General features: G+C 50.5%; 1 protein-coding gene across 1 annotated transcript in view; it reads left to right on the forward strand.

Moving 5' to 3' along the window:
- The first annotated feature begins 316 nt into the window (after nt 1-316).
- Nucleotides 317-18,180, forward strand: part of LOC140106882 (uncharacterized) — a 47,542-nt gene continuing 29,678 nt past the window's right edge. Inside the window, exons 1-5 of the mRNA XM_072131506.1 lie at nt 317-354; nt 538-641; nt 737-868; nt 1,583-1,711; nt 4,291-4,584. Of these exons, the coding sequence (XP_071987607.1) occupies nt 317-354; nt 538-641; nt 737-868; nt 1,583-1,711; nt 4,291-4,584 (697 nt within the window). The remainder of the gene's footprint in view (nt 355-537; nt 642-736; nt 869-1,582; nt 1,712-4,290; nt 4,585-18,180) is intronic.

Below are 18,180 nucleotides of genomic sequence, written 5' to 3' on the forward strand. Positions count from 1 at the left end.
CTGTAATCGGTCGTCTCCTCGGTCTGCTCAGATCAACCTTCAGTGAGGAGAAGGGATTGGAGGAGATGACTGCAGGAGTCTCACCAGAGCTTTACTCACTATTCTACTGCTCAGTCACCAGCGAGGAGGTCACGGACGCAGCGATCCTGGAGGAGATCACAATCAGTTACTTACCCCCCCCCACCCCCCGTAGCTTTACTCTATATACTGCTCAGTGAGAGGGAGAGGTGTATGAAGGAGTCTCTGGAGTGGCACTGGAGATTATTGTGTCTGCATTGATACATGGCACTTTTTTTTTTCCCCTGAAAATGCAGAAATGAAGCAGATTTCCTTCATGGATTTATGTGGGAAAAGGTTTGTGAATGTTAATCTGCACCTGGTGCTGCTTCCTGAGCTCCGGCCTCCTTGTACATATTCCAGGTCCTAAGTCCAGGTCCTAAGTCCAGGTCCTACGTCCAGGTCCTACGTCCAGGTCCTACGTCCAGGTCCTACGTCCAGGTCCTAAGTCCAGGTCCTAAGTCCAGGTCCTAAGTCCAGGTCCTACGTCCAGGTCCTACGTCCAGGTCCTACGTCCAGGTCCTACGTCCAGGTCCTAAGTCCAGGTCCTAAGTCCAGGTCCTACGTCCAGGTCCTACGTCCAGGTCCTAGGTCGAGCTTCGCTTCCACATGTGTCTCGCATGTTAGTTTTCTGGTTTCAGGGATGTTCGCTCTTTTGTATTAGAGTTCGGTTTCTGAGCTTTGTTGTTCTTGTTTGCTCAGTTCTCTGTCTTGCTTTTTCCTTCAATCCTCCTTTGTTTGGGGCCATTGTCTCTGGGTCCTAGTGCCAGGCTTCTTGGTGTTAGGGTAACATATGACTATCATGTCCGTCCTAGAATGGAGAAGGATTGAGGATTGAGTAGAAGTCATTGGGGCTCATTTACTAAGGGCCCAATTTGCTTTTTTTCGTCAGGTTTCCCGAATATTTCCGATTTGCGCTGACTTTCCCTGAATTGCCCCGGGTTTTTGGTGCACGCGATCGGATTGTGGCACATTGGCGCCGGCATGCATGTAACGGAAAACGGGGGGGCGGTGCCGTCGTAAAACCCAACGGATTTGGAAAAACCGCAGAATTTTAAAAAAAAGTGCTGCTTGACACGCGCTTACCTGCACCAGGAATAGGACGTGAACTCCGGCGGACTTCAGTGCAGCAGCGACACCTAGTGGACATCGGGCGCACTACCTTAATGAATCCCGGCCGGACCTGAATCAGCGACTGGACCGGGTAAGTAAATCTGCCCCAATGGGCAGTTTTCCGCGTTTTTTTCCGAATCTGTTGGGTCTTCCGACGGCCACGCCCCCGATTTCCGTCGCATGCATGCGGGTCCGATGCGCCACAATCCGATTGCCACAACCCAGGGCAATTCAGGGAAAGATGACGCAAATCGGAAATATTTGGGAAACCCGGAGAAAGAAAGTGAATAACCCCCATTGTGTCTGTGTTAGTGAGGGCTGCGGGGTGCGTGACATTAGACGGGTAAGAAGGTGAAGATAACCTGGAGGAGACGCTACAGGGCGAAGCAGAGGACATTCCAGGACCACTTACCTGCAGACGACGTCACTATCTGTTCTCTGTCTCCATTAGGATTTCGGGCCTGGGCTCCTCTCCCGTCGCTGCTCCTCCTCCTGATATCCCTCGTGTTATTGGCCTCCACCATCGGACTCACAGTGAAGTGTAAGTGATGTATGAGGAGCGCAGCCGTGTCACAGTACAGAGGGAGGTGTCACAGTACAGAGGGAGGTGTCACAGTACAGAGGGAGGTGTCACAGTACAGAGGGATGTGTCACAGTACAGAGGGAGGTGTCACAGTACAGAGGGAGGTGTCACAGTACAGAGGGAGGTGTCACAGTACAGAGGGATGCGTCACAGTACAGAGGGATGTGTCACAGTACAGAGGGAGGCGTCACAGTACAGAGGGAGGCGTCACAGTACAGAGGGAGGCGTCACAGTACAGAGGGAGGCGTCACAGTACAGAGGGAGGTGTCACAGTACAGAGGGAGGTGTCACAGTACAGAGGGAGGTGTCACAGTACAGAGGGAGGTGTCACAGTACAGAGGGAGGTGTCACAGTACAGAGGGATGCGTCACAGTACAGAGGGAGGTGTCACAGTACAGAGGGAGGTGTCACAGTACAGAGGGAGGTGTCACAGTACAGAGGGAGGTGTCACAGTACAGAGGGAGGCGTCACAGTACAGAGGGAGGCGTCACAGTACAGAGGGAGGCGTCACAGTACAGAGGGAGGCGTCACAGTACAGAGGGAGGCGTCACAGTACAGAGGGAGGCGTCACAGTACAGAGGGAGGTGTCACAGTACAGAGGGAGGTGTCACAGTACAGAGGGAGGTGTCACAGTACAGAGGGAGGCGTCACAGTACAGAGGGAGGCGTCACAGTACAGAGGGAGGCGTCACAGTACAGAGGGAGGCGTCACAGTACAGAGGGAGGCGTCACAGTACAGAGGGAGGCGTCACAGTACAGAGGGAGGTGTCACAGTACAGAGGGAGGTGTCACAGTACAGAGGGAGGTGTCACAGTACAGAGGGAGGTGTCACAGTACAGAGGGAGGTGTCACAGTACAGAGGGAGGCGTCACAGTACAGAGGGAGGCGTCACAGTACAGAGGGAGGCGTCACAGTACAGAGGGAGGTGTCACAGTACAGAGGGAGGTGTCACAGTACAGAGGGAGGTGTCACAGTACAGAGGAGGTGTCACAGTACAGAGGGAGGTGTCACAGTACAGAGGGAGGTGTCACAGTACAGAGGGAGGTGTCACAGTACAGAGGGATGCGTCACAGTACAGAGGGAGGCGTCACAGTACAGAGGGATGTGTCACAGTACAGAGGGAGGTGTCACAGTACAGAGGGAGGTGTCACAGTACAGAGGGAGGCGTCACAGTACAGAGGGAGGTGTCACAGTACAGAGGGAGGTGTCACAGTACAGAGGGATGTGTCACAGTACAGAGGGAGGTGTCACAGTACAGAGGGAGGTGTCACAGTACAGAGGGATGTGTCACAGTACAGAGGGAGGTGTCACAGTACAGAGGGAGGTGTCACAGTACAGAGGGATGCGTCACAGTACAGAGGGAGGCGTCACAGTACAGAGGGATGCGTCACAGTACAGAGGGAGGTGTCACAGTACAGAGGGATGTGTCACAGTACAGAGGGAGGTGTCACAGTACAGAGGGAGGTGTCACAGTACAGAGGGAGGTGTCACAGTACAGAGGGATGCGTCACAGTACAGAGGGATGCGTCACAGTACAGGGGGATGCGTCACAGTACAGAGGGAGGTGTCACAGTACAGAGGGAGGCGTCACAGTACAGAGGGAGGTGTCACAGTACAGAGGGGTGCGTCACAGTACAGAGGGAGGTGTCACAGTACAGAGGGAGGTGTCACAGTACAGAGGGAGGTGTCACAGTACAGAGGGATGCGTCACAGTACAGAGGGAGGTGTCACAGTACAGAGGGAGGTGTCACAGTACAGAGGGAGGTGTCACAGTACAGAGGGAGGTGTCACAGTACAGAGGGAGGTGTCACAGTACAGAGGGAGGTGTCACAGTACAGGGGGATGCGTCACAGTACAGAGGGAGGTGTCACAGTACAGAGGGAGGTGTCACAGTACAGAGGGAGGCGTCACAGTACAGAGGGAGGTGTCACAGTACAGAGGGAGGTGTCACAGTACAGAGGGAGGTGTCACAGTACAGGGGGATGTGTCACAGTACAGAGGGAGGTGTCACAGTACAGAGGGAGGTGTCACAGTACAGAGGGAGGCGTCACAGTACAGAGGGAGGCGTCACAGTACAGAGGGAGGCGTCACAGTACAGAGGGAGGTGTCACAGTACAGAGGGAGGTGTCACAGTACAGAGGGAGGTGTCACAGTACAGAGGGAGGCGTCACAGTACAGAGGGAGGTGTCACAGTACAGAGGGAGGTGTCACAGTACAGAGGGAGGTGTCACAGTACAGGGGGATGTGTCACAGTACAGAGGGAGGTGTCACAGTACAGAGGGAGGTGTCACAGTACATAGTATACTAATAGGTCCAGGAAGGAGCCCCGGGGGATGAGACCGAGGAGTGAATCATTATTCTGTATCCTGGGGAATCTATTGTTATAATCAGATCATTTTGTGAAAATGTTACTTCTGCCGAGGGAATGGGAGTGAGATGATAGAGATGATAGAGATGATAGAGATGATAGAGATGATAGAGATGATAGATCTGCCCCTCGTGTCTCTGATCATTTATGGAGCTTCCATTCATTTCCAGACATGGACTTGTCCCATCAGCTCCATGAACTTTCTGTAAATCACAACCAGCGGCTTCAGAGGAAGGAGCAGGACTCGGCAGCGCGGCTCCAAACATGTCAGGAGGAGAAGGAGGAGAAGGTCCTGAGGCTTAATAAGACCTTACGGCAGAGTCAGACGCAGGTCCTGACATGTGCGGATGAGAGGGAGAGGTTGGATGTGGATATCAGAGCCCTCAACACTTCATTACTGCAGTCCCTGGCGAAGCAGGAAGAAGCTGAGGAGCGTCTGAAGGAGGTCGTCTCCCAGATGAGCGGTAAATCACAAACTGATGAAATGTCACATTGGGGCTTATTCACTAAGGGTCGCGCTGCACTTTCGTCAGACTTTGCACTGTTTTCGGGATTTGCACGGCTCGGACAGGTATTTAACAGGAGTCTGCGCTGGAATTCTGTCGCACATGATCGGATTGTGGGTCAGCTGCGCTTCCTCCATGCGACAAATTGTGTCGCGAGATCAAGCACTTACATGCACCAGGAAGATGAAGGTAAACTCCGGGGACCTGAGTGGGGAAGCGACACATGCAGGATATCGGGGGCAGGATCTCAGTGACTCCCCGCACAGCGCATTATACACAGACAATGCACTTACATGCACCAGGAAGAAGAAGGTGAACTCCGGGGACCTGAGCGGGGAAGCGACACATGCAGGATATCGGGGGCAGGATCTCAGTGACTCCCCGCACAGCGCATTATACACGGACAATGCACTTACATGCACCAGGAAAAAGAAGGTGAACTCCAGGGACCTGAGCGGGGAAGCGACACATGCAGGATATCGGGTGCAGGATCTTATTGACTCCCTGCACAGCGCATTATACACGGACAATGCACTTACATGCACCAGGAAGAAGAAGGTAAACTCCGGGGACCTGAGCGGGGAAGCGACACATGCAGGATATCGGGGACAGTATCTTAGTGACTCCCCGCACAGCGCATTATACACGGACAATGCACTTACATGCACCAGGAAGAAGAAGGTAAACTCCGGGGACCTGAGCGGGGAAGTGACACATGCAGGATATTGGGTGCAGGATCTTAGTGACTCCCCGCACAGCGCATTATACACGGACAATGCACTTACATGTACCAGGAAGAAGAAGGTGAACTCCGGGGACCTGAGCGGGGAAGTGACACATGCAGGATATCGGGTGCAGGATCTTAGTGATTCCCCGCACAGCCCATTATACACGGACAATGCACTTACATGCACCAGGAAGAAGAAGGTGAACTCCAGGGACCTGAGCGGGGAAGCGACACATGCAGGATATCAGGGCAGGATCTTAGTGACTCCCCGCACAGCGCATTATACACGGACAATGCACTTACATGCACCAGGAAGAAGAAGGTGAACTCCGGGGACCTGAGTGGGGAAGCGACACATGCAGGTTATCGGGGGCAGGGTCTCAGTGACTCCCCGCACAGCGCATTATACACGGACAATGCACTTACATGCACCAGGAAGAAGAAGGTGAACTCCAGGTACCTGAGCGGGGAAGTGACACATGCAGGATATCGGGCGCAGGATCTTAGTGACTCCTCGCACAGCGCATTATACACGGACAATGCACTTACATGCACCAGGAAGAAGAAGGTGAACTCCAGGGACCTGAGCGGGGAAGCGACACATGCAGGATATCGGGCGCAGGATCTTAGTGACTCCCCGCACAGCACATTATACACGGACAATGCACTTACATGCACCAGGAAGAAGAAGGTGAACTCCAGGGACCTGAGCAGGGAAGCAACACATGCAGGATATCGGGCGCAGGATCTTAGTGACTCCCCGCACAGCGCATTATTCACGGACAATGCACTTACATGCTCCAGGAAGAAGAAAGTGAACTCCGGGGACCTGAGCGGAGAAGTGAGACATGCAGGATATCGGGCGCAGGATCTTAGTGACTCCCCGCACAGCGCATTATACACGGACAATGCACTTACATGCACCAGGAAGAAGAAGGTGAACTCCAGGGACCTGAGCGGGGAAGCGACACATGCAGGATATCAGGCGCAGGATCTTAGTGACTCCCCGCACAGCACATTATACACGGACAATACACTTACATGCACCAGGAAGAAGAAGGTGAACTCCGGGGACCTGAGCGGGGAAGCGACACATGCAGGATATCGGGGACAGTATCTTAGTGACTCCCTGCACAGCGCATTATACACGGACAATGCACTTACATGCACCAGGAAGAAGAAGGTGAACTCCAGGGACCTGAGTGGGGAAGCAACACATGCAGGATATCGGGTGCAGGATCTTAGTGACTCCCCGCACAGTGCATTATACACAGACAATGCACTTACATGCACCAGGAAGAAGAAGGTGAACTCCGGGGATCTGAGCGGGGAAGAGACACATGCAGGATATCGGGTGCAGGATCTTAGTGACTCTCCCCGCACAGCACATTATACACAGACAATGCACTTACATGCACCAGGAAGAAGAAGGTGAACTCCGGGGACCTGAGTGGGGAAGCAACACATGCAGGATATCGGGTGCAGGATCTTAGTGACTCCCCGCACAGCGCATTATACACGGACAATGTACTTACATGCACCAGGAGGAAGAAGGTGAACTCCGGGGACCTGAGCGGGGAAGCAACACATGCAGGATATCGGGCGCAGGATATTAGTGACTCCCCGCACAGCGCATTATACATGGACAATGCACTTACATGCACCAGGAAGAAGAAGGTGAACTCCGGGGACCTGAGCGGGGAAGCGACACATGCAGGATATCGGGTGCAGGATCTTAGTGACTCTCGACGCACAGCGCATTATACACGGACAATGCACTTACATGCACCAGGAAGAAGGTGAACTCCAGGGACCTGAGCGGGGAAGAGACACATGCAGGATATCGGGCGCACGATCTTAGTGACTCCCCGCACAGCGCATTATACACGGACAATGCACTTACATGCACCAGGAAGAAGAAGGAGAACTCCAGGGACCTGAGCAGGGAAGTGACACATGCAGGATATCGGGGGCAGGATCTTAGTGACTCCCTGCACAGCGCATTATACACGGACAATGTACTTACATGCACCAGGAAGAAGAAGGTGAACTCCGGTGACCTGAGCGGGGAAGCGACACATGCAGGATATCGGGTGCAGGATCTTAGTGACTCTCGACGCACAGCGCATTATACACGGACAATGCACTTACATGCACCAGGAAGAAGAAGGTGAACTCCGGGGACCTGAGCGGAGAAGCGACACATGCAGGATATAGGGTGCATGATCTTAGTGACTCCCCGCACAGCGCATTATACACGGACAATGCACTTACATGCACCAGGAAGAAGAAGGAGAACTCCGGGGACCTGAGCAGGGAAGCGACACATGCAGGATATCGGGTGCAGGATCTTAGTGACTCCCCGCACAGCGCATTATACACGGACAATGCACTTACATGCACCAGAAAGAAGAAGGTGAACTCCGGGGACCTGAGCGGGGAAGTGACACATGCAGGATATTGGGCGCAGGATCTTAGTGACTCCCCGCACAGCGCATTATACACGGACAATGCACTTACATGCACCAGGAAGAAGGAGAACTCCGGGGACCTGAGCAGGGAAGCGACACATGCAGGATATCGGTGCAGGATCCTAGTGACTCCCCGCACAGCGCATTATACACGGACAATGCACTTACATGCACCAGGAAGAAGAAGGTGAACTTCGGGGACCTGAGCGTTGAAGCGACACATGCAGGATATTGGGCGCAGGATCTTAGTGACTCCCCGCACAGCGCATTATACACGGACAATGCACTTACATGCACCAGGAAGAAGAAGGTGAACTCCGGGGACCTGAGCGGGGAAGCGACACATGCAGGATATCGGGCGCAGGATCTTAGTGACTCCTCGCACAGCGCATTATACACGGACAATGCACTTACATGCACCAGGAAGAAGAAGGTGAACTCCGGGGACCTGAGCGTGGAAGCGACACATGCAGGATATCGGGCGCAGGATCTTAGTGACTCCTCGCACAGCGCATTATACACGGACAATGCACTTACATGCACCAGGAAGAAGAAGGTGAACTCCGGGGACCTGAGCGGGGAAGTGACACATGCAGGATATCGGGCGCAGGATCTTAGTGACTCCCGCACAGCACATTATACACGGACAATGCACTTACATGCACCAGGAAGAAGAAGGTGAACTCCAGGGACCTGAACGGGGAAGCGACACATGCAGGATATCGGGTGCATGATCTTAGTGACTCCCCGCACAGCGCATTATACACCCACAATGCACTTACATGCACCAGGAAGAAGACGGTGAACTGCGGGGACCTGAGCGGGCAAGCGACACATGCAGGATATCGGGCGCAGGATCTTAGTGACTCCTCGCACAGCGCATTATACACGGACAATGCACTTACATGCACCAGGAAGAAGAAGGTGAACTCCGGGGACCTGAGCGGGGAAGTGACACATGCAGGATATCGGGCGCAGGATCTTAGTGACTCCCGCACAGCACATTATACACGGACAATGCACTTACATGCACCAGGAAGAAGAAGGTGAACTCCAGGGACCTGAACGGGGAAGCGACACATGCAGGATATCGGGTGCATGATCTTAGTGACTCCCCGCACAGCGCATTATACACCCACAATGCACTTACATGCACCAGGAAGAAGACGGTGAACTGCGGGGACCTGAGCGGGCAAGCGACACATGCAGGATATCGGACGCTTTGGGGGTCATTTACTAAGGGCCCAATTCGCGTTTTCCCGACGTGTTACCCGAATATTTCCGATTTACGCCGATTTTCCCTGTATTGCCCCGGGTTTTTGGCGCACGCGATTGGATTTTGACGCATCGGCGCTAGCATGCACGCGATGGAAATCGGGGGGCGTGGCCGAACGAAAACCTGACGGATTCTGAAAAGCCGCCGCATTTAAAAAAACAAAAGTGTTGCGGAGCTTGCACTTACCTTAATCCAGGATAGGCCGGTGTATTTGAGTGCGTTCCGATGCTCTTCAGCGCAGCAGCGCCACCTGGTGGACGTCGGAGGAACTACCTTAGTGAATCCCAGCCGGACCCGAATCCACCGCTGAGAACGCGCCGCTTGATCGCGAAGCTATTGACAGTTTTTTTGCTGATGAGGCTGAGAAACAAAGTTATATGTCCCTCATCTAACACCGATGACTGTATAAGGGGATTCTACAAGTTCCCCTGTGGATTGGATCCCTCAGCAAGCTCATTTGGGATCCAATCCTTCCTTCAGCACCAGTGTCTGCACCAATGTCAGCGTCAGCATCAGCACCAGCGTCAGATCCAATGTCAGCACCAGCACCTACGTCAGATCCAATGTCTGCACCAGTGTCAGCACCAGCACCAGCGTCAGATCCAATGTCAGCACCAGCGTCAGATCCAATGTCAGCACCAGCACCTACGTCAGATTCAATGTCTGCACCAGCACCTACGTCAGATCCAATGTCAGCACCAGCACCTACGTCAGATCCAATGTCAGCACCAGCACCTACGTCAGATCCAATGTCTGCACCAGCACCTACGTCAGATCCAATGTCAGCACCAGCACCTACGTCAGATCCAATGTCTGCACCAGCACCTACGTCAGATCCAATGTCAGCACCAGCACCTACGTCAGATCCAATGTCTGCACCAGTGTCAGCACCAGCACCAGCGTCAGATCCAATGTCAGCACCAGCACCTACGTCAGATCCAATGGCAGCACCAGCACCTACGTCAGATCCAATGTCAGCACCAGTGTCAGCACCAGCACCAGCGTCAGATCCAATGTCAGCACCAGCACCTACGTCAGATCCAATGGCAGCACCAGCACCTACGTCAGATCCAATGTCAGCACCAGCACCTACGTCAGATCCAATGTCAGCACCAGCACCTACGTCAGATCCAATGTCAGCACCAGCATCAGCACCAGCGTCTGCCGCTCAGTTACTTACATTACACGCTGTAATACATTTGTTTTCGGGCTTGTGATCAGATGATTGTTGAAGCCCAAGTCTGAATAAATCAAAAAAATAAAGTTCAAACCTGTTTATAGTAAATAAATGAATATAAAAAGGAAAAGTCCCTAATAAACCACATTAACAATCAGTAAAATAAATGTAAAGCAACACTGAACCTGCGCGGCGAACGACATAAAAACAAACCAAAGTTTTCATCAAATTCCCCAACAAAAATGTTCTAAAAAACAATTAAAAAGTTCTGTTACGTGTGAAGTGTGTTTTTCACAATAGACAAGCCCTGATCCAGATCTGTCTGCAGAAATATACAGAAGTTCTGCTCTGAAAAGTTGGCGACACTCAAATAAATGTTCCCCAATATTGTTCTGTAAAACTGATAATAAAAACACTGCAATCGCAGTGACCAGAGAATAAAGATAAGACATTGGGGGTCATTTACTAAGGGCCCGAATCGCGTTTTCCCGACGTGTTACCCGAATATTTCCGATTTGCGCCGATTGTACCTGAATTGCCCCGGGATTGTGTCGCACGCGATCGGATTGTGGCGCATCGGCGCCGGCATGCGCGCGACGGAAATCGGGGGGCGTGGCCGAACGAAAACCCGACGTATTCGGAAAAACCGCCGCATTTAAAACCCGAAAAAGTGTCGCTTGGTGACCGCTTACCTTCACCTGGTCCGAGGTGGTGCATTCCGGCGCGTGGAGATGATTTTCAGCGCAGCAGCGCCACCTGGTGGACGGCGGAGGAACTGCCTTCATGAATCCCGGCCGGACCCGAATCCAGAGCAGAGAACGCGCCGCTGGATCGCGAATGGGCCGGGTAAGTAAATTTGCCCCAATGGGGCAGATTTACTTACCCGGCCCATTCGCGATCCAGCGGCGCGTTCTCTGCTCTGGATTCGGGTCCGGCCGGGATTCATGAAGGCAGTTCCTCCGCCGTCCACCAGGTGGCGCTGCTGCGCTGAAAATCATCTCCACGCGCCGGAATGCACCACCTCGGACCAGGTGAAGGTAAGCGGTCCCCAAGCGACACTTTTTCGGTTTTTAAATGCGGCGGTTTTTCCGAATACGTCGGGTTTTCGTTCGGCCACGCCCCCCGATTTCCGTCGCGCGCATGCCGGCGCCGATGCGCCACAATCCGATCGCGTGCGACACAATCCCGGGGCAATTCAGGTACAATCGGCGCAAATCGGAAATATTCGGGTAACACGTCGGGAAAACGCGATTCCGGCCCTTAGTAAATGACCCCCATTATGTTTATGTTCCTGGCTCTTCCTGTCTCGCCATTGATCTATTATTGGGGGGGGGGGGGGTTTACTTAGCCAATGCAGTGGTATAAGGTTCTAGCGGCTTGTACCATAGTTGTGGGAAGGTGGTTTTTCTTGGGACACCAGGTTTTGTTTGGTAACCACCATTGTACTGATTCCGGGGTTAGTTTTATATTTAGATCAGTGATGTTTTTGATGGTACGTGAGATTTTTACCCAAAATGGCTCAATCTGGGGGCGTGTCCAGAATGTGTGAAGGTGGGAGGCACCATTTAAGTTGCATCTCCAACATTTGCTGTGCGGCAATAGGCCCATCCGTCTGAGGACTGCAGGTGTCCTTTACCATCTTGTTAATATCTTATAAGAATTTTCTTGGAATTTCATGCACCTCGAGAAGCCATGGGAGTTATTCAGTACTTTGCGGATATCGCTTTCAGAGAGAGTGGTGTTTAATTCATGCTCCCAAGCCAGAATAAAGGCTGGTCTTACGCCTTGTTGTTCTGTAGTTACCAATTTATGGTAGAATTTGGACAGTAGATGTCTTGGGGGGATGGGGGGGGTAGTGTTTAAGATTCGTTCTTCTATCCAATTTAGTTCAGTTTTGGTTTTAGTTATCATCGCTATTTGCCGGGCCGTGAGATATTTAGTTTATGTAATAAGTGAATGTTGGGGAGGACACCATTTAGGAAATGTAATTGTTCATCAGGGTGTTCTGACAGGCCTTGGTGTACATGTGCCTCAGGGCTTCCCAGGCTCCAGGTTAGGTTTCTCACTTTTACTGCCTATATGTGGGAGCAGGTTGACTGGCATGGCTGGTGAGAGAGTGTTGGGTTTAGGGCATATTGGGGCAGATTTACTTACCCGGTCCATTCGCGATCCAGCGGCGCATTCTCTGCACAGGATTCGGGTCCAGCCGGGATTTATGAAGGTAGTTCCTCCGCCGTCCAAATAATCTCAACGCGCCGGAATGCACCACCTCGGACCAGGTGAAGGTAAGCGCTTCCCAAGCGACACTTTTTCGGTTTTTAAATGCGGCGGTTTTTCCGAATACGTTGGGTTTTCGTTCGGCCACGCCCCCCGATTTCCGTTGCGTGCATGCCGGCGCCGATGCGCCACAATCCGATCGCGTGCGCCAAAATCCCGGGGCAATTCAGGTACAATCGGTGCAAATCGGAAATATTCGGGTAACACGTCGGGAAAACGCGAATCGGGCCCTTAGTAAATGACCCCCATTGTCTTGCTACTAGAAGGGTCCCTTTGGAAATCTCATTAATAAGACTTTGGCGTGCAGTGGAGGTCGTATCCAATGCCCACGCTATCCTGGGTGGTGAGAGCAGTGAGTGTTCTATGTCCGTCCCTAAGATGTTTGCTGCCTTGTTGTTTAATTGTATCCATCTCCTGAGGTACTTTCTGGGGTCTGGGAGTCCTATTCCTCCCTCTTTTGGGGATGTGTCATCCTATTATAAGATAATCTGGAGCCGCCTCCCTTCCATAGGAATTTACTGAATGATGATCTAATAGACGTAAAGAAAGTCTGGGATAAGTGTGTGGGGACCGTCTGCATCTGATATAAGAGTTTGGGCTTCCTACCCAACCAAGACGTGAAGGGTGCTCCTAGGGTTTTTAGTTGTTGGTCTATTTGGGCTAGTAAAGGTTGGAAATTATCTTTGTAGAGGTAGGTGGTAGGAGGGATATAAATTCCTAGGTATGTGATTTTGGTAGATTGCCATTTAACTGGAAATGCGTTTTGGAGGTGTCTAATTTGGGATGTAGGTGCTGATATGTTTAGTGCTTCAGACTTGCTGAAGTTTACCCTGAAATTGGATAATTGTGTGAATTCCTCCATAATTTGAAAGATGTGGGGGAACGCCGTGCTTGGGTTTGTGATCCTCATTAATAGAGCGGCATTGAGCTACTTTGATTCCTTGTATCTGGGGGCATTCTCTGAGAGTTTGGAGCAGGGTTTCTATTACTAGGATAAATAGGGGAGGGGAGAGTGGGCCCCTGTCTGCTTCCATTTTGTATGTTAAAGGATTCTAAATAAGTGCCATTAACTTTAATGCTGGCGCTAGGATGGATACATAACGATTGGACTGCAACTATAAAAGGGTCAGGGAATCCGAACTTTCACAATGTTTCAAACATATATATCCAGCTTATTCTATCGAAGGCCTTTTCAGCATCCGTGCCAAGAAGGACCAGTGGGTGACTTTACAGGAGTTCTGGTTCCCCTGCGGCTTGATCCTGGTGGAGAAGTCTGGCCAGCAGTTCATTCATTCTTTGTGAAAGGATTTTTGCCCAAATCTTTACATCAAGGTTGAGTAAAGAAATGGGGCGATGGCTTCCACAATTTTCTGGGTCTTTGCCCTCTTTGTGAACCACTGTTATTGTGGCCTCTAATGCTTGTTTCGGGAGTTTAGCTGCGGAGCGGAGGGCTTAGGTGGGGGAGTAAAACATCTGTGAACTTTTTATAGTATGAAGCTGGTAGACCGCCTGCTCCAGGACTTTTATGTAAAGGTAAGGAATTTATCATTTTCCGAACTTCCAGTTCAGTTCCTCGGTCTCTGAGGCATTTAGGGATGGAAGTTGTATCTTATTTTGGCTATTGGGTCAGAGCCATCTGTGGATGTGTAGGGTGGGATATTATTATAGTGTTGTGTAGAAATTTTGGAATTCTTTAGCAATTTCCCTGGTGTCACTGGTTGATGATTGGTCTGTTTTGGTTATGACTTGATGTATTGGTTAGATCTCTGTTTATGCAGAAGTTTTGCCATCAGTTTATTGCCTCTGTCTCCATGGGCATAGTGTAGTTTTTGGCTGCCTTTAGGTTGAGGCAGTCTTTCAATTGTTTCCTGATGGTTATGAGTTCCTACAAAACAGAGATTACTTGGCTTTTTTTATGAACTGGCTCCGAGGGCCATGAGTTCACCTTTTATGAACATCTTATGCGCTTCCCACGTTAGTGGAATTGAGGTGTTGTCTGGGGAATTATGAGCAAAGGATAGCAACTTCTTTTTCGTTTCCTCTATTTGTTCATCAGAGTCTAAGAGGGTCTCATTCAGTCGCCATTTCCCTTGGGGGCGCGGCAGAGATCCTATTATTAATTGAGCTATGACTGGTGCATGATCTGAGAGCGATCTCACTCCTATGTCTATTGCACGTACCACTGGTAGGGAGGAGCTAGGTAGAAATATACACTCACCGGCCACTTTATTAGGTACACCATGCTAGTAACGGGTTGGACCCCCTTTTGCCTTCAGAACTGCCTCAATTCTTCGTGCCATAGATACAACAAGGTGCTGGAAGCTCCTCAGAGATTTTGCTCCATAGTGACATGATGACATCACACAGTTGCCGCAGATTTGTCGGCTGCACATCCATGATGCGAATCTCCCGTTCCACCACATCCCAAAGATGCTCTATTGGATTGAGATCTGGTGACTGTGGAGGCCATTTGTGTCCAGTGACCTCATTGTCATGTTCAAGAAACCAGTCTGAGATGCTTCCAGCTTTATGACATGGCGCATTATCCTGCTGAAAGTAGCCATCAGATGTTACAGGGTACATTGTGCTCATAAAGGGATGGACATGGGCAGCAACAATACTCAGGTAGGCTGTGGCGTTACCAAGGGGCCCAAAGAGTGCCAAGAAAATATTCCCCACCCCATGACACCACCACCACCAGCCTGAGCCGCTGATACAAGGCAGGATGGATCCATGACACCACCACCACCAGCCTGAGCCGCTGATACAAGGCAGGATGGATCCATGCTTTCATGTTGTTGTACCAAATTCTGACCCTACCATCCGAATGTCGCAGCAGAAATCGAGACTCATCAGACCAGGCAACGTTTTTCCAATCTTCTACTGTCCAATTTCGATGAGCTTGTGCAAATTGTAGCCTCAGTTTCCTGTTCTTAGCTGAAAGGAGTGGCACCCGGTGTGGTCTTCTGCTGCTGTAGCCTATCTGCCTCAAAGTAGGACGTACTGTGCGTTCAGAGATGCTCTTCTGCCTACCTTGGTTGTAACGGGTGGCGATTTGAGTCACTGTTGCCTTTCTATCAGCTCGAACCAGTCTGCCCATTCTCCTCTGACCTCTGGCATCAACAAGGCATTTCCGCCCACAGAACTGCCGCTCACTGGATGCTTTTTCTTTTTCGGACCATTCTCTGTAAACCCTAGAGATGGTTGTGCGTGAAAATCCCAGTAGATCAGCAGTTTCTGAAATACTCAGACCAGCCCTTCTGGCACCAACAGCCATGCCACGTTCACAGGCCACAAATCACCTCTCTTCCCCATACTGATGCTCGGGAGAACTGCAGGAGATTGTCTTGACCACGTCTACATGCCTAAATGCACTGAGTTGCCGCCATGTGATTGGCTGATTAGAAATTAAGTGTTAACGAGCAGTTGGACAGGTGTACCTAATAAAGTGGCCGGTGAGTGTATAATCTAGTCTTTGTAAAGAGTCGTGGACTGATGAGTAAATGGTGAAATCTTTAATGGAGGGTTTGATTGCCATTTTTTTGCTGAGTTTTGTGTAGTTTGGGTAAGGTTTTTTGGGAGTGGGCCGAAGTTCCTTTTGAGGAGTCTAAGGTAGGGTGTAAGGCTATATTTATGTCTCCTCTTGCGATAATTATACCGTCTGCAAAGTTTTGTAACTTGTCTAAAGTCTCTATCAGCCAGTCCACCTGGCCGGTGTTTGGTGCATACAGATTGGCCAAAGTGACTCTAGTGTTGTCTAAAAGACCATTAATAAAAAGTAATCTTCCTTCGCTATCCTGAAAGGAGGCTCTATGTTCAAACGGTATTTTCTTGGCTATGGCTATTGTAACCCCTCCTGCTGCCTTTTCACAAGTGCTATGGAACCACCTCTGATAATGTATGTAGGTAGCTTTGGTATTTTTGTGCGTTTGAAATGAGTTTCTTGCAGATAGCATATGTCGGTTTGGGACTTACACCATAGGGTGAAGACCTGAGACTCTTCTGTGGTGTATTTAGGCCCTTGACCCTTGTAACGGTTACTGTAGCCATTTACTTGTTATCGTGTTGCTGCATACCAATGTGACTCATAGTTAGCTCTTTTTTGGCGGAGATGCGGATCTCTCGAGACGGATTGGAATTGGATCTGTACAGAAAACATAAACAATTAGAAAAACAATACTGACATGTAATTAGCATACATGTCTTTGGAGTGTTATACTCCGGTAACATGGGGGATTGTTTGAATCACTGCTTTTCGTCACTGAGAGGCAGAATAAGTAATCTTTCTTAGTTACAGGACGAAAAGAGGGGGGAAAGTTTATGGGGGGTGGGTAGAGTATCCCTGATCGGTGGCTATGGCCAATAGGTCCTCTATTTTATAAGGTTCCCGTGGTTACTTGTATGGGGTGTATCTATAGAGGGGAAAATTGCGGTTAGTAGCCTATGATATTGGGTTTGCTGAGATGGGGTCAGGTGGGGGTTGTGTTCTGATTGGGTTGAGCAGATTGGGAACCCTTTGGGAGTGGGAGAGTTACTAATAATAATATGCTACTGGTGTGGAGCTTTGAAGTTCTGCTGACTAAACTTTAACAGATTCGAACTCTGATGTGCTAAACTTTATCTGGTCGTAGGCTCCATTCATCTGAAATAGGGAGCAATCTATAGGTGAAGGCATTGGGCAGATTTGCCTGCAGATAGCGTCTGTTAGTCCATAGGATCTCATCCTGTGGGCTTCTTCCTTTTTGGGGGTTTCCCTTTTGGTGTCGTGTTCCATGGCTCAGTTGTAGGAAGTGATGGCAAATCCAGAAACTGTTCCGGTACTGCAGACCAGGAAGTTCTGTCCAATGGCTCTATGTCCAAAATTCCCCATGCCCAGTCAGGTCTTCGGGTTGTCGTATTGTGCTTCGCTTTCCACCTCTCTGAAATGTCATTCCAAATGGGAATAGTCATCTAAATAGAATATTATTGTGTGGAGGTTAATCTGTATGAGGTGTTCTCATCCTTCTCTTATTGAGGGTAGCTGATGAAATGTCCTGGAATAGGGAAATCTTCTCATCTCTTTATTTCTTGCTGCTTTTAATATGGCCGCTGTGTCCACATAAGATAGGAGACCGCATATAACTTCTCTTGGTGGCTCATCGTGTTTGGGGATTGGACGCAGGGCCCTGTGTATGCCTTCTATCTGTATATCTTGTGCCCTCTCCTTCCCAAGTATGGATGGATGCATTTCTTTTGCCGCTGTTGGTAGTTCTTCATGGGTAATCAGTTCTGGCGTCCCCTTAAATCTTCCATTTTTCCTCCTGTTCCTATTCTCTTGATCTTCTAGGAGGATGAATGGATTATTGGGTGCTCTAAGCTGGGCCTAAGCGCCGAGTTAAAGTTAATGACGGCCTCCCGATTAGCTTCCAATTCCTGCTCTCTCTGTCCAATATGGCGGAGCTCTGTTTTAATATCAGCCAGCTCTTTCATTACAGGTGACATGGCTTGAAGGAGCGTGTAAGGAAAGAGCATGAAATGGGTTTGATTCTCTCAGATTCTCTCGGTGGGTCTCCGGCTGTTGAGAGGCTTCGGCTTCTGATTCCTCGGCCGTCTCAGGGTCTGGCAGCATGTCCAGCGCCATCTTGCG

This window comes from Engystomops pustulosus, unplaced genomic scaffold (genome assembly GCF_040894005.1).
Source record: "Engystomops pustulosus unplaced genomic scaffold, aEngPut4.maternal MAT_SCAFFOLD_48, whole genome shotgun sequence".
Taxonomy (NCBI): Eukaryota; Metazoa; Chordata; class Amphibia; order Anura; family Leptodactylidae; genus Engystomops; species Engystomops pustulosus.